Raw genomic sequence first — 14750 nt, forward strand, 5'->3', positions numbered from 1 at the left:
CCCTTCAATTGTGAGACATTTTCTTAAATTACTTCTTTAAGTATTTCTTTGCCTTCTTTTCCTCTCCATCTTACTAGAACTCTTGTTATTTAGATTTTGGTTCTCCTACATTCGTCCTTTAATTTTATTTTCTTTTTTTCTTCTACTTTCCATCCTTACATCCTTTTGCCTTACTTTCTTGGAGATTTCATCAGCTTTAATTGCTAAGCCTTCTATTGGGTTTCTCAGCTTTTGACAACATGTTTTTAATTGCCAGTGCTCTCTTTTGTTCTCTGGTTCTTTTTATAGACTCTTACTCTCTTTATAAGGATGCAAGTCTTCTCTTACCTCTCAGAATATTAATGATAGGCTTTATTTCATTTTATATTTTCTTTCCTCAGAATAATCTTTCTTTTCTGTAAGTTGGTCTTTTGTTTACTAATTTTTGGCCTTTGTATTTCATGTTAGATGCTTTTCTCAACTGCCTGGTGATACTTCAATGAATGCTCAGATTTCAGAGAAGGGAAATCAATAGCCATTGGGAAGTTCTGAGCACATGCGTAGGGCTCTTTACTTACAGGATTCATTGTAGGGTGACCTGGCACCACCTTTCCATTGGGATATCCCCAATGTCAGAATCTTTGGGTACGTTCTCTTAGGCTGGTCAAATTTTCCACAGAAATTTCTTCCAGTGTCCTGCTTGGAAGGTATAAGTTTGGATACCAGTGTTCTGAGAACCCAATAGGGAAATATTATGTATAAAAACTTATGCATAAATCTGCCCATTTGGGGTACACTGCCACCATCATCAGCATCCCATTTTCAACATTACCTGATGCCCCCCACTCCAGAGATGTCTGTTGTTGTTGTTTTGGGTGTTTGTTTGTCTGTTGATTTCCAGAGAACAAGCCACTAGCTTTCTTCTAGAGTGGGGAAGAGGTATTTGTCCAGTCATGTAGTAGAGGAGGAGATCAAGAAGTCTAACTACTTTTTGAACAGGCTTCCACAAATCCTCCTTGTTTTTAGCTCACACTCACCCCTCACTTCCAGCAGCCATGGAGACCATGGAGTGAATCAGATCACTTCTGAACTTTCTCCACTGCTGTCTTCAACTTCATCTGTCTCAAGTCTTAAATCTTTCCATCCATCTGCTTTCCAGCTACTGAAATTTACTTACTTTTGTCTCCTTTCCCATCTCTTTGTCTCTAAAAATTTATGTTGTTTCCTTCTTTTCTTAATTTCTAGTCTGCTTTTAGTGAGGTTTGGGGAAAGGGTAATATGTAATAAATACGTTCAGTCTTCCATATTTAACTGGAAGTCCCAGCAGCATTATTTCCAAGCAGCCAAACTCATGTTCAAGTCAGAAAAAAGAATGATTTTGCTTTGTTCTGCAAGGAATAACCATTACCAACATAAGCTTGAAACTGGCATGAATGCTTGTGTCAGTCAGCTGTTCCTATATAATCATAGCCAAAGACACACTGGCCCTCAGTCATGGGCCACCTGTCCAGGTTTCTATGCCTAACAGCAGTCATAAGGACCATATTCTCATCTCCAGTGACATGTCTGTCAGCAGTCTGGTGGTGATACCAACAACCTCATTTTCCCTTCATTGCATAGAATATGAGAGTTAAAATCAGTGATTATGTAGTCCAGCTCCATGCAATATTATTTGCAAAGGCTGTTCTAGGAAGTATAGGAAGTCTACTACCCTTATTAGGGCAAGCTCCATGTTATAAGCAGAAGACCTGAACAGAAGCAATGAATTATTTGCTTACCATTGTAGCTGCAGAGCCTGATGCATAGTAGTGCCCCCAATAAATATTTGTCCAATTAATGAATGTCTGTTTTCCCAGGCACTGACTTTTTGAGCAATTCATTTCACTTCTCAGCCTCAGTTTCTTCTTCTGAATAATGAGGATGATAATCATACCCATCCCTACACCCATTTTTGTAAACCAACATACACAATGAAGAAAAAAACTGTTCCAGAATGCTAGCAGTGGTTATACAGAAGTGGTGAGATGATATGGGTGGGGTTTTGCTCTTTTTTTTCTATTCTCCAGACTTTCTGTAATGTGCTTATATTAATTTTACAATGAAAAAAATTAACGGAATATGTAGACTTACAGGGAATGCTTTACCAACATTGAGAATTGTATGAATATTAGAAGGCAATTGCAGGAGTAGGGAGAAGGGCAAAGGAGTTGATTCCATGTCTTTTTATCCTACCTTAAAATAAATCAAAAATTTCAAAGCAAAGAGTATCAACAGAACACCTAGGTGGTCTCCTCTGCAGTTATAAAGACTACTTATCTCCAGCATTTTTGAGGAGTTGTTCATTGAGTTAACCACTGGCATCTCAAGATACCAGAGCTTCTTTTTTCCTCTTTTTTTTTTTTTTTTTTTGATACAGAGTCTCACTCTGTTGCCCAGGCTGGAGTGCACTGGCACTATCTTGGCTCACTGCAACCTCTGCCTCCCGGTTTCAAGTGATTATCCTGCCTCAGCCTCCTGAGTAGCTGTGATTACAGACACGCACCACCACACCCCGCTAATTTTTGTATTTTTAGTAGAGACAGGGTTTCACCATGTTGGTCAGTCTGGTCTTGAACTCCAGACCTCAGGCGATCCGCCCCCCTCGGCCTCCCAAAGTGCTGGGATTACCAGCAAGAGCCACCACGCCCGGCTACAAGAGCTTCTTATAGGCATGAATGAGCAGAATCCCTACATGAACCTGAGGATAAGTGACACTAAAGGGATGGGGGAGGGGAAGGTAGGAAGGTAGGAAAACGGAATTGGGAGTGTTGATCTGCCCAGTGGAATTTATACTGTATTTTTTAAAATACATTCCAGAAAGTACAAAATTACAAACCACAGGCCGCAAGCAGTCAGTCTCAAGGAGCCTGAAACACCTGTTCCATTCCTCAAACAAGTTTGTGAAGACCTTAAAACGGTGGGTTCTATGTAGTTTTTTCAGGAAATCTTAACTTTTCAAGAATGCGCTGGTTTTGGTTCTGAGTGGAAACTTGGTAGAAATTTCTTTTTTGTGTTCAAAACAATAAAGTTCACTTTTCTCCTGAGAATTTGTGCAAGACAGTAATTTTCTCTCTTTTGAGTTGTAACTAGTGAACTTGTGATACTTAGCAGGAATACATTCCTAGGTATATTTTAAATTCATCTTTTGTCACGTCCAAAAAAAAATATTTTTCCAAGATGGTTGAGGACAATGCTTTTACTTTCCTTTTTCTTTTTAGGGGACTCTACATAGCTGTTATATTTTATTACAAAGACAATATCTTAGTCACCAATGAAGATCAAGTACCAATTGTTGAAATAGATGACTCTCACACCAGTTCTATTACACAAGATTTTCTGTGGTTCATGAAGGTATACTAAGTCCTGATTTCATTTTTCCCTACTTTGTACCAATGTTACTGCACAAAAATCTCTGAAACATTAGTTGAGGGGTCTCCAGCGATCAAAGTTTTGGGGTAGAAATAAAGTATCTCAAAGGTCCTTTTCAGCCCTAGTATGCCCTATGTCATTTTAAAAAGCACCAAAGTTACGTGTGCACTACATTTTCAAAGCAAAGAGGCTTGCATCCTGTCACAACGTGTCTCCACTGTTCTGAGTTATGGGATCATTTGGCAAAGACTAAAATGTGGATCTGACCGTTTCATTAGCATTCAGATCTTTTTCCAATTGGACAGAGATCAAAAAGTTGTTTCATGTGTGTCTGAAAATGGACTGGAGAATAAACATCAGGGGTCAGATTTCTTTCTCCCTGCTTTGCTTTGATGCCACAACCTAAATCATGTACTGGCTTGGACGATGACATGACTGCATGCCTTCTTTTGCAGCTGTCTTGTATGTGGGAAGATATAAGGTGGCTGAGGCAAAGCGTACCAATATCTTCATCCTCATCCACAGTGCTGCAAACTCGGCAGAAGATGCTCGCAGCAACAGCACAGCTACAGGTAAGGGACCAGGTTTCAACCCAGGCCCCCAGGAAAATATTTTTAATGTAGAAAATTCAGTTACCAGTCCTACCTAGAAAGGAAAAGGATGGGCTCCCTTCTCTTTCAGACCCCTAAAAGTATGAAGTTTTCTTGAGCACCTGGAGCTGCGTACCTGTAGGTATGCAGGTTTCATGTAGGAAACCTGTATCTTTAGCAATCTCCTCCAAGTGAGTCTCTCTTGAACAGTGTATAGGAGTAACTCATTAAACAAGGAGTAAGGAGACTTGAGTTCTAGATTTGATATTAATCAGCCAACTCAGTTCTCCTCTCTGGGCCCCAGTTTCATCACTTGCTCTAAGATAAGAGAAGTTTAATGAGATCACTTGAAGGACTGTTGCTGCTCTGGTGTCCTATGCATTAATCAGTATATGAAGATGGAAAAAAGAGCAGATATTTTGAGCAGTTTCTTGGTGTGATGATTTTGGTAAAGCTTACTTATAAAAAAACAAACAAATAGAAAACAACACTTAAAAGATTATCTTTAAGCCTGAATTTATTTATCCTTCCATATTCTCAGTCACATCAGATCAAGTCCCCAATATTTGTAGGTTACAGAGCTCCTCCTAGAAGTAGCATTAAATTCTAACCAAGATTTTCTGGGTTTTCCTCTTACTGTTTTCTGGTATTAAGTGAATTTGTGAATCTTAGCACAGAAAAAAAAATATCTGCTACATGGGATGGGGGCCATTAAGAGATCACCGAGCCTTTATCAGTAACGGGTATCTACCTACAAATCTGCAGTTACATCAACCCCAGAAATACGCATAACGGGAATCTATGTAAGCTGTGTTTGGCCAGGCCATGTAGGTCACAGCATAAAAATAGGGTCATAATAACAAAAAAAAATTCTATGGCTTGGCCCCCCACCTGCAATTATAGGAATGTCATTTCTTAAACCCTCACAATAATAATAATTCAACTTCCTGTGATATTTTGTTGCTATTACAATCAATTCAGAAATGCAAATTTTGCTCCTCTGTGATATATTCCATTACACAGGTAGCTTGCTGCTTTGTATGCTCAGTGAGATTTTAGCAAACAGCTGTTCATTTCAACTCACTAGGGTTTTTTTTTGGGTTGGGGATGGTGATGGGATGGAATCTCTCTCTGTCGCCCAGGCTGGAGCGCAGTGGCGTGATCTCGGTTCACTGCAACCTCTGCCTCCTGGGTTGAAGCAATTCTCCTGCCTCAGCCTCCCATGTAGCTAGGATTACAGGCACCCACCACCACACCCGGCTAATTTTTGTATTTTTACCAGAGACAGGGTTTTACCATGCGGGCCAGGCTGGTCTTGAACTCCTGACCTCAAGTGATCCACCTGCCTCGGCCTCCCAAAGTGCTGGGAGTACAGGCACGAGCCACCGTGCCTGGCCTCAACTCACTCTTGATTGCATATTCTTCTCTTCCAACTCAAGAAGCAGTTCTTGGAGCAGGCCATGATGACTGTGCTGAATTCAAAGTGCCTCGTCCTTTCATCACTGACCCACTTGAGTTGAACCATGCCACTGCACCTCACACTACTCTTTCTTTAGGATAAAATACATTCCTAAGAGGCTCAGACTCCTTAGTGGATCCTCCCATCATCCTACCATACAGCCCAGACATGCCTGGATCACAGACTGAAAAACCTTAGAATTTCAAGGGGGGCTCTTTATTATGTGTTTATTGGGGGTTTCTTAGAACTTTCATCTGATATCAGCAATATGAGAAGGATCGGGCTGTTACAAGTCAGTGCAGTCAGACGCTGAGTGAGGCAGTGATGGCCAGTGTGGCCCTACTCAACTACTCCCATTACAATACTTTTGGACTTCCTCAGCTTCTAAATCTATAGACCTCACCACTTTTCATAATGCATCAGCCCACTTTTGAAGTCATTTCCTTCCTTGACCAGCTTAGATTCCTTAGCCCATCTTAATCACTTCCTTGAAAATATTCCATTTTCCCCTTCATATTATTTATTTGGAAAAATCCCACGCCTGGATGAATCCAACATGTCTAAAGTAGTTACACATTGCCACATAAAAAAAAAAAAATCACAAAAAAGGGCTGACTGGTTTTATGTTAAATTCATGACTACAATTCTCACACGTAATGTTACCTAGTAGTACAATTTCCTTTCTCTACTAAATTTGCTTTCTCACACTGTAAAGCAACTATTTTAAAACCTTCTCCCCAGCACTTTGGGAGGCTGGCAGTTGGATCACTTGAGCTTAGGAGTTTCAGACCAGCTGGGCAACATGGCAAAACCCCATCTCTACCAAAAATACAAAAATTACCTGGATGTGGTGATGCACATCTGCAGTCCTGGCTACTCAGGAGGCCGACATGGGAGGATCACTTAAGCCTGGGAGGCAGAGGTTGCAGTGAGCTGAGATCGTGCCCCTGCACTCCAGCCTGGGTGAAAGAGTAAGACCCTGTCTAAAAAAAATAATAAAATAAAATAAAACCTTCTTCATTCTCCCACATCCCTTCTCCTTCTCCACACTCTCATTCACATCTCAGGTGATGATTTCACTGTATAATTCATCAAGGAAAAAAATGGAAATTAATGATTTTTTCTGCCAAATTTATAAATCTCCTTGCACAGACCAAAACTTCTTTTTTTTTTCTTTTTATTTCTGAAGATAAAATCTCACATTTCCTATCATAAGGTCATTCCTCCACATGTGCTCTGGGTCCCATCTCTTCCCTCTCATTTTTATTTTAAAATACTCAAGTCTTTCCAGTTAAATCTCCCCCTAAATTCCTCTCATAGCCCCACATGCCCTTTCGGCTACCAAACTATTCTCTTCCTTACACCCAAACTTCACCTACATCCTCTTTCTCCACGGATATCTCCATTTCCTACCAGTTCTCAACCCTCTCTCTGACTTTTGCTACCATGATGCGTACAAAACTGCTCTTTAAGGGCACCAGAAACCAGAGGCAGATGATGCTGCCAAAGCTGGAGCTTCAGGACCCCTCACTTGCATGAGCTATGAGTGTGGGACCCCTGTGAGTGTGCAACCCACAGCGTTTTAGGGAAGGGAAGCTGGATTGCAGTCAGGAAGCATTTCTCGCAAACTTTCTAAAGAAATTTCAGGCGGAAAGGGGACCCAAAATTCCAAACACTCTAGTGTTTGCTGGAGAGAAGGAAATTTCTTTTATCCTTCTAGACAAAGATTCACTTTTATACCTAGTCTTGTTTTTGTCATTTTGTATTCTCTGTCTTAAAGAGTGCCTCAAAATTATATAGTTCAGGCCCCCACAAAACCTGGATCTAGTCATGCCAGTGACTTCAGTTTCACTAAGCAACATTTTATACACTTGGTTCCATACTCCTTTTATAGATTGGAATATCCCTTGGCTTCCACAATTTCATGCTCTTCCGATTTTCTTCCAACTTGCTGGTCTTTCTCCGTATCCTTTGCTAGTTTTCAAGCTGTTTCCTTTGCTTAGAATCCCCTTCTTTCCTCACTTTGCCTTACTAATTCCTATATATCCTCCAGGTCTCAGCTTAATTTTTATACTTCCTTAAAGAGCCTTTCTCTGATCCCTTGATTAAGTGAATCACTCTCATAGCACCTTGTATTCTTCCTTCAGGAAAGTGATCAGAATCCCAGAGTTTATTATTTATATTATTATCTGTTTAGTGACCCACTTGGACTGTGAGTTCCTCAGTTCAGGAAACGTGTCTCTCTTGGCTACCACTATATCCCCAATGCCTGGAATGTGGTAGACACTCAGTAAGTACAGGTTGTATAAATAAATATATCTGTCAATCCAAACCCATGTACCCCAATGATCACACTTGAGGGAAACTTTATCCAGCCAAAGGGAAAAGGGATCACAGAAATGTTTTGTAGCATAGTTACCACCTGGATGGATAGCTCTCCGGTCCTGCACTGTGACCAGAGAGCCTCACAGTCTTCAATAAATGGTCACCTTCACAGTGCCACCATCAAGGCCTGAATGCTGTATGCATGCCCTTCTCTCCAAGTTTCTGTATGCCTAGTTCAATGATAAAAGTTGCTTTCATCACTTTTTTTTGGTAGGACCTATTGCCCAAACTATTTACTAGTCTCTACAGTGAAAATGTCTGGAAATACTGAAGGCACCTTTTGTTGGGGAGGGAGGTAAGAGAGGTGAAAGGGAGGTGTAAGATACAGAAAAACTTTTCTGAAGGGAAAGAAAGAGAAATTTGAGGATTGACACATAGTTAATATGTTAGATCACTCTACTAATTTAAAATATTTTACAATGTGGCCAGGAGCGGTGGCTCACGCTTGTAATCCCAGCACTTTGGGAGGCCAAGGTGGGTGGATCACCTGTGGTCGGGAGTTCGAGACCAGCCTGACCAACACAGACAAACCCCATCTCTACTAAAAATACAAAATTAGCTGGGTGTGATGGCGCATGCCTGTAATCCCTGCTACTTGGGAGGCTAAGACAGGAGAATCGCTTGAACCCAGGAGGCAGAGGTTGTGGTGAGCCGAGATCGCACCACTGCACTCCAGCCTGGGCAGCAAGAGCGAAACTCTGTCTCACAAAAAAACAAAATAAAATAACAATGTTCTGAGGAAAGTAAAAATGCATTATACGTAGTTTGATTGGCATCAACCATAAATAAATTCTATTGATTTTCCTCTGGTGCATCTCATTTAACTCTCCTCTCCTTTCCAGTTTTGTATACTACTGCCTGATTACTCCAATTTGGTCAAAAGCCTCCAAAGTCATCCCTCTGCTACCACTCTTGACAGCCTCCAATCCACTTTCCATACTTTGGCCAGAGTAGCCAATCTAAAAGATTCTGACCAAGGCATTCTCTGACTTAGACTCCTCCAGTTGTGGCTCAGACATTTTATCATGGCTCACAAGGGCCTCAATCATGATCTTTCTCCCTCTCATCTGCACTCATAGTCACTGGGCTTAGTCACTGTGTCCAAGTCAGGGGACCTACCTTTATCGCAGTGCATATCAAGCACTGTGCAATTTGCACCTTGTTTTCTGGGTTTCTGCTCTCTAGTGAGCTCCTTTAATATATAATAGTAAATAATAACCATGAAGTGACTACTTTCATTTATTTAACAGACTAGGTGCCAGGCACTGTGTTGAGTGCTTTACAAACTTTACTGCCATTTAATCTTTGCCACCACCTAATGAGAAAGTACTATTATGGCATTCTTTTAACAGATCATAACACTAGGGCCTAGAAAGGCTCGTTTGTGCCCAAGGTTACATAGATAGGAAGTAGCAGATCCTAGATTCAAATCCAGATTTATTTAACTCCAAAGCCTTCATTCTTTCCAGTACTTCGTCATCTTACTATGTAGTAATTTACAAAAAAAGCAGACAAAATTTTAAAGAGAAAAAATTATTCATATGATAGTAAAAAAGAAGAAGAAGTCGATTCTTCATTAAAATTACCTAGGCCAGAGGAGAGATAAGTATCTCAGCATTTAGGAAAAAAAATTAAGATGAGAGATCCCGTAAGTGACCAAAAGCCCATGTTGTTTTTCTTTCTCTTAGGAAAATGTCAGAGGGCCCAAAGAGGGAGAAGTGTACATTGCTCTTACATTGAAAGGTGTCTAAACTACTTATCCCCCCAAAACAGTAAAAATCTGACACTGCAGATTGTGCTAAACTTTCCTCCTCCATAGCTTTTAGAAATGAGTGTTAGTGAGTAAGAGCTAAGTAACAATATATGAATACTGTGATCTTTACATTTGTTAAGGGGAAAAAAGATTTTCCCAAAATTTTGCTCTTCTTTTTCAGGCCTCCTTATCCCAACTCTGGACTTCCTTCACCTTCCCATGTCCACATCACCTCAAACTGAATAAAGGCCTCTAAATATTGTGCTTCTACCTAGGGCTTATTGACAACCCTGTGATTTGTCCTGGTTATAACCTGGATGCATTCCTGTTAGCCATCAGGTGGCTCTTGCAGGATCATCAGGGGCCCCAGATCACCTAACCTTGATTATGACAGGTATTAACATGGTCTATTTTTCCTTTAGGCCCTAAAGAACCCTGAATTCTCCATCATGGAATATGGTTGCAATTTATTTTCACAATAATATTCTACTTTTAAATTGGGCTCTCCCCAAAGCTAGCTATCCAACCTAATTTGATGTCAATAAAAAATTTCAAGAAGACTTCTAGTGCTTTCTTATTCAACCCCTTAGAAAACCTATCTACAGCTGATAGTGAACCACTGATAATAACTTTGTTTAAGTGAATATACCACCGTAGTCAATGTCTACCCATCAGCTTTGGTCCAAAGTGAATCACATTTTCCAGCGTCTTAATGATAATACAATATGTTAATTAAGTCAACAAAAAGTGGCTGAGTCCTTTCATGTGGCAGGCAATGTGCAAGGGACACAGAGACACAAAGATGAAACAACTATGAATTCATAACGTGAACTCATACACCAATACATGCAGTAAAGCCAGAGACATGCTTAGATGGAAGTTTGTACAGGAAACAGTAAGGGACAAAAGTGGGACGGTAAAGTCTACCTCAGAGAGTGGGAAACGTCTTCCCAGAGAAGGTGAAATCTGGGATGGGTCTTGAAAAGGAGTAGATGTAAGCCTGGGTGGGATTCCAATTAGAGCAGTAAAGAAAGCCCCCACCCTACGTTGCATCAAGCCTGAGGTTTACAAAATACTTTTTCACGAGTTGCTTGATTTAATCCCTCAAACACTCACTGAGGTAAGGATTAGCGTAACAGCTGTCTGAGCTGTAAAGACTCTTACTTTTAGATGATGATACTCAGGACCAGAGAGGGTAAACAATTTTTCAGAAGTCCGACAGTTAATAAATGGTAGCCAACCCTGAAATTCAATACCAAATATAAGTAAAGGCTTAATAGCAATGGTAGCCTGGAGCCAACTTGTACTGGCCTGAGAGAGCCAACTGTTAAATATTCAGGGATTTTGAAAGCGGGTCGTCAAACTCTGGGTAGTTTGAAATCCCACTACAGCAAGAGTATTTACACCACAGAAAGCGGCATATGCTACAAATCAGGGCTTTCTTTTCTTTTCTTCCTTTTTTTTCCCCCCTTTTTGGCTAGCCAGTTTACCAGCATCACACTGCTTATTAGTACCCCACAGGGCTGGACTAAAAGCCACACCCACTTCTCTATGATTTAGAAGTCAAATATTGGAAAGAAAAAATATGACTGAGTGACTAGGCCATTGCAAAAAAGTCATAATCTTGCCAAATGAATTTTTATGTCAAAACTTATCTATGAAATTCCTTATTTGTCCTATGTCTGGTCTTTGTAAGGAAGAAGATAAGGTTTTGGACGCAGTCCCTACCTGTGAGGGAAAATTCCAGGGTTTTCATAGATGTAGATATTGACTTCCTGGCTCATTCATTTTTAGGTCATCCTTGTCACTTTTACAAATCCCAGTTCTATTTCTGTATTCATGCTAACAGGGCATCTCACCACCTCTTATGTGAGCACACAAAAGTAACAGCTAGGAGCTCTAGGATGATTTATAATGTTTAGAAATCATAGATATTTAAAGCTAGAAAGGATTTTATCCTATTCATCCAGTGTTCTAGGTTAGAAATCTTCAAACCCTGCATATTTGTAAAACTCCTGTTTATTTTAGGAATAACTACCTGAGCCCCTCCATATTGAGTGTGGCATCTTTCCCTTCCTACCTTCCTAAAAGTATTGTCTGCCTCAGTTGACCCAGTTTATAGGCAATTTTAACAGATTTTTAAATAAACAGAAGCCCCTGAAATGCAGATAAGTCAAACCAGGCCAATTTCCCAATTAGAGTATCTTGAAGGGAATGTGCAGTCATTTGGGGACCTGTACAATGTGCTACATTGTCAATTCACCTCTTCATTTTAAACAACCCCACCTCATACCAGCTTACTGCAGATCTCCTGAGAACTCCACAGAAGCATACTTTAAATATCAGACATTTTTCTTTAAAACATCTGGGATTCTCTTCAAGTGCTGGTAACTGAGGTTTATGTACTGGTGTGTCTATATGGGTAAGAAATATTTACAGATACCGAATTTGCTTTTTTAAAAAAACATAATTTTTGTGTGTCTTGCTGTAATCTTTGCAGGCTCTGCAATCTTTACAAATGTCTTTGTAACGACCTTTGAGCTTCTGTGAAGTACATTTCTATGATGCCATATATTCTAGGTTTAAGTGCAAAAAAAAAAAAAGAGAGCAAACAGCTTCTCAGAAGTCAGATAATTATTCACGGTGTCTTTTGTTGCTGTTGTGTTGCTTTGTTAGCATAATACCCTCTATGCTACCAGTAATCCATTTGTTTCCAGAATTTACTTGGGACACACAACTTGGGAAGAGTTTACTATGAGCCCATTAAAGATCGACATGGAAACATACTCATAGTCACCATCAGGGAGGTGGAGATGCTTTATTCATTTTTTAATGGCAAGTGGATGCAGATCTCAAAGCTGCAAAGCCAGAGAAAGTCTCTATCCACACCTGAGGAGCCAACAGCTTTGGACATTTTACTGATAACCATCCAGGTAAGTAGTTTGTTTCTTAATTCCCTGGTATACTTAAGGTTCCAAACCCAATTATTGAAGGTCTAGTGAAATATTGCAAGAGCCATTTACATATGCAGTGATGGAGTGGAGAGGGTCCAGAGGTCTGCTGTTGCAAATGCAGAAGCTTATTTTTTATTTGTCACTCCCTAGATCTGGAATTCATTCATACAAATAGTGGGCACCCAATAAAGCATTTTCATGCCCTGGCCAATGAGCCAGTAAGAAACATTGAGGTCAGGCGCAGTGGCTCATGCCTGTAATCCCAACACTTTGGAACCAAGGTGGGTGGATCACTTGAGGTCAGGAGTTCAAGACCAGCCTGGCCAACATGGTGGAACCCCATCTCTACTAAAAATAGAAAAAAATAAATAAATAAATAGCTGGGTATGGTGGCGCACACTTATAATCTCAGCTGCTTGGGAGGCTGAGGCAGGAGAATCGCTTGAACCTGGGAGGCGGGTTGCAGTGAGCCAAGATCGTGCGACTGCCCTCCAGCCTGGGCAACAGAGTAAGACTCCGTCTCCAAAAAAGAAAAGAAAAGAAAAGAAACATTGAGACAAATAATTGAGTAGGAGATAGGGAATCTCTAGATAGTATAATCAAAACATTAAACCAATATCTGAATGAACTGTAATAACAATACATTTCTAAATTGTATATATATGTGTGCATGTGTGTGTATTTGTGTGTGTGTACATGGGTGTGTATGTACAAAAACACTGTCACACATATTTACTCCTGCATGTTCATTACAATACTCCCTTGAGACAGACAGGCATGATTAAGTCCATTTTAGGAATGAAATAACTAGAGGCCGGGCGCGGTGGCTCACACCTGTAATCCTAGCACTTTGGGAGGCCAAGGCAGGTAGGTCACCTGAGGTCAGGGGTTCAAGACCAGCCTGGCCAACATGGGGAAACCCCATCTTAACTAGAAATACAAAAATTAGCCAGTTGTGATGGCAGCCACCTGTAATCCCAGCTACTCAGGAGGCTGAGGCAGAATTGCTTGAACCAGGGAGGTGGAGGTTGCAGTGAGCTGAGATCACGCTACTGCACTCCAGCCTGGGTGATGGAGTGAGAATGCATCTCAAAAAAGAAAAGAAAGAAGAGAGAGAGGGAAGGAAGGAAGGAAGGAAGGAAGGAAGGAAGGAAGGAAGGAAGGAAGGAGAGAAAGAACTAGAGCTCAAAGAGGTTAAATGACATAGAGCTACACACAGAGGCAATTTAGTGAAGCTAATGAAGCTTTGATGTCCTTCAGCCTTCACTTGTACAAGCCCCTTCCAGTTCCTTGCAGGGACCCTAGCAGGTTTGCTTTCATAACTTTGTGTTGTTTTCCTTAAAAAAGACACCAGAAACTATATCCACTTGAGTCTCCACAAAACTTGATTTTGTCCCTTGGCACACAGCTAGAAAATGGCAGAGCTGAGGCTTCAATTCAGATCTTCTGATTGCAAATAGGCTCCTTTCTGCTATATTATGTCATATTCTGAGGTAGAAGTCAGGATTTTAGTGAGTGGGGGACAGGAGACGAAATAAAGGATAAAAGACTTACTTGAATACTGAATAGCCACCAAAATTCAAAATCCGAGTAGCTTAGATGCAGCCCTTGGCCTGGATGGTGGAATTGGGACACCAACCCACGTATGCTCCTGGGTCCAGCACGCTCTCTCTGCCTCACACATTCTTTTGTGAACATGGGCTTCAAACTGTTTCTTTTTTTCTTTTTTTTTTTTTTTAAACCCAGTGATAGGGACGAATTGTATAGGACACTTCGGTTAGGTAGAAAAGCTGGCAGAAACATCTACACTGAGCCCCGTGCAAGCAGTAGCATATTCACAGACAGCCAGCCTGGAGTAAGGGAGAAAGAAGGACCCAGTTGCACAGAAACAACCCAAATCTGAGCTTCCGTCCTGGGAGCCATTTGTGGTCACCCTAAACAGCTAACTTACTTTCTAAGTTACTTTCATTCCCCGCCAAGGGGTGGCAAGTACAATAATCTCATTTTTTCATTACTTGCACTGGCCCAAACCAGGACAAAGGCCAATGAAGCAAAGGTAAGCTAATTGGTCAAAGCCAATACCTCTGGATTTAATTTTGTGGAATTTGGGTTCATAGGGAATTGACAGAGAGTATGTGCTTGTGTGAAGGAGGTGGGGGCAGGGAACACAGACACATTTGAGGCTCCCCTCTTCACCTTTTATAAGCAAGTGCTAAAAGAAA

The 14750-nt window shown here is 40.8% G+C and overlaps 1 protein-coding gene across 1 annotated transcript in view; it reads left to right on the top strand.

Annotated features, from left to right (window-relative positions):
* Positions 1 to 14750, top strand: part of ANKFN1 (ankyrin repeat and fibronectin type III domain containing 1) — a 354546-nt gene that overhangs the window by 297673 nt on the left and 42123 nt on the right. The window contains exons 11-14 of the mRNA XM_058445882.1: positions 2836 to 2935; positions 3237 to 3369; positions 3843 to 3959; positions 12292 to 12507. Coding sequence (XP_058301865.1) covers positions 2836 to 2935; positions 3237 to 3369; positions 3843 to 3959; positions 12292 to 12507 — 566 coding nt within the window. The remainder of the gene's footprint in view (positions 1 to 2835; positions 2936 to 3236; positions 3370 to 3842; positions 3960 to 12291; positions 12508 to 14750) is intronic.

This window comes from Hylobates moloch, unplaced genomic scaffold (genome assembly GCF_009828535.3).
Source record: "Hylobates moloch isolate HMO894 unplaced genomic scaffold, HMol_V3 SCAFFOLD_10, whole genome shotgun sequence".
Classification (NCBI taxonomy): Eukaryota; Metazoa; Chordata; class Mammalia; order Primates; family Hylobatidae; genus Hylobates; species Hylobates moloch.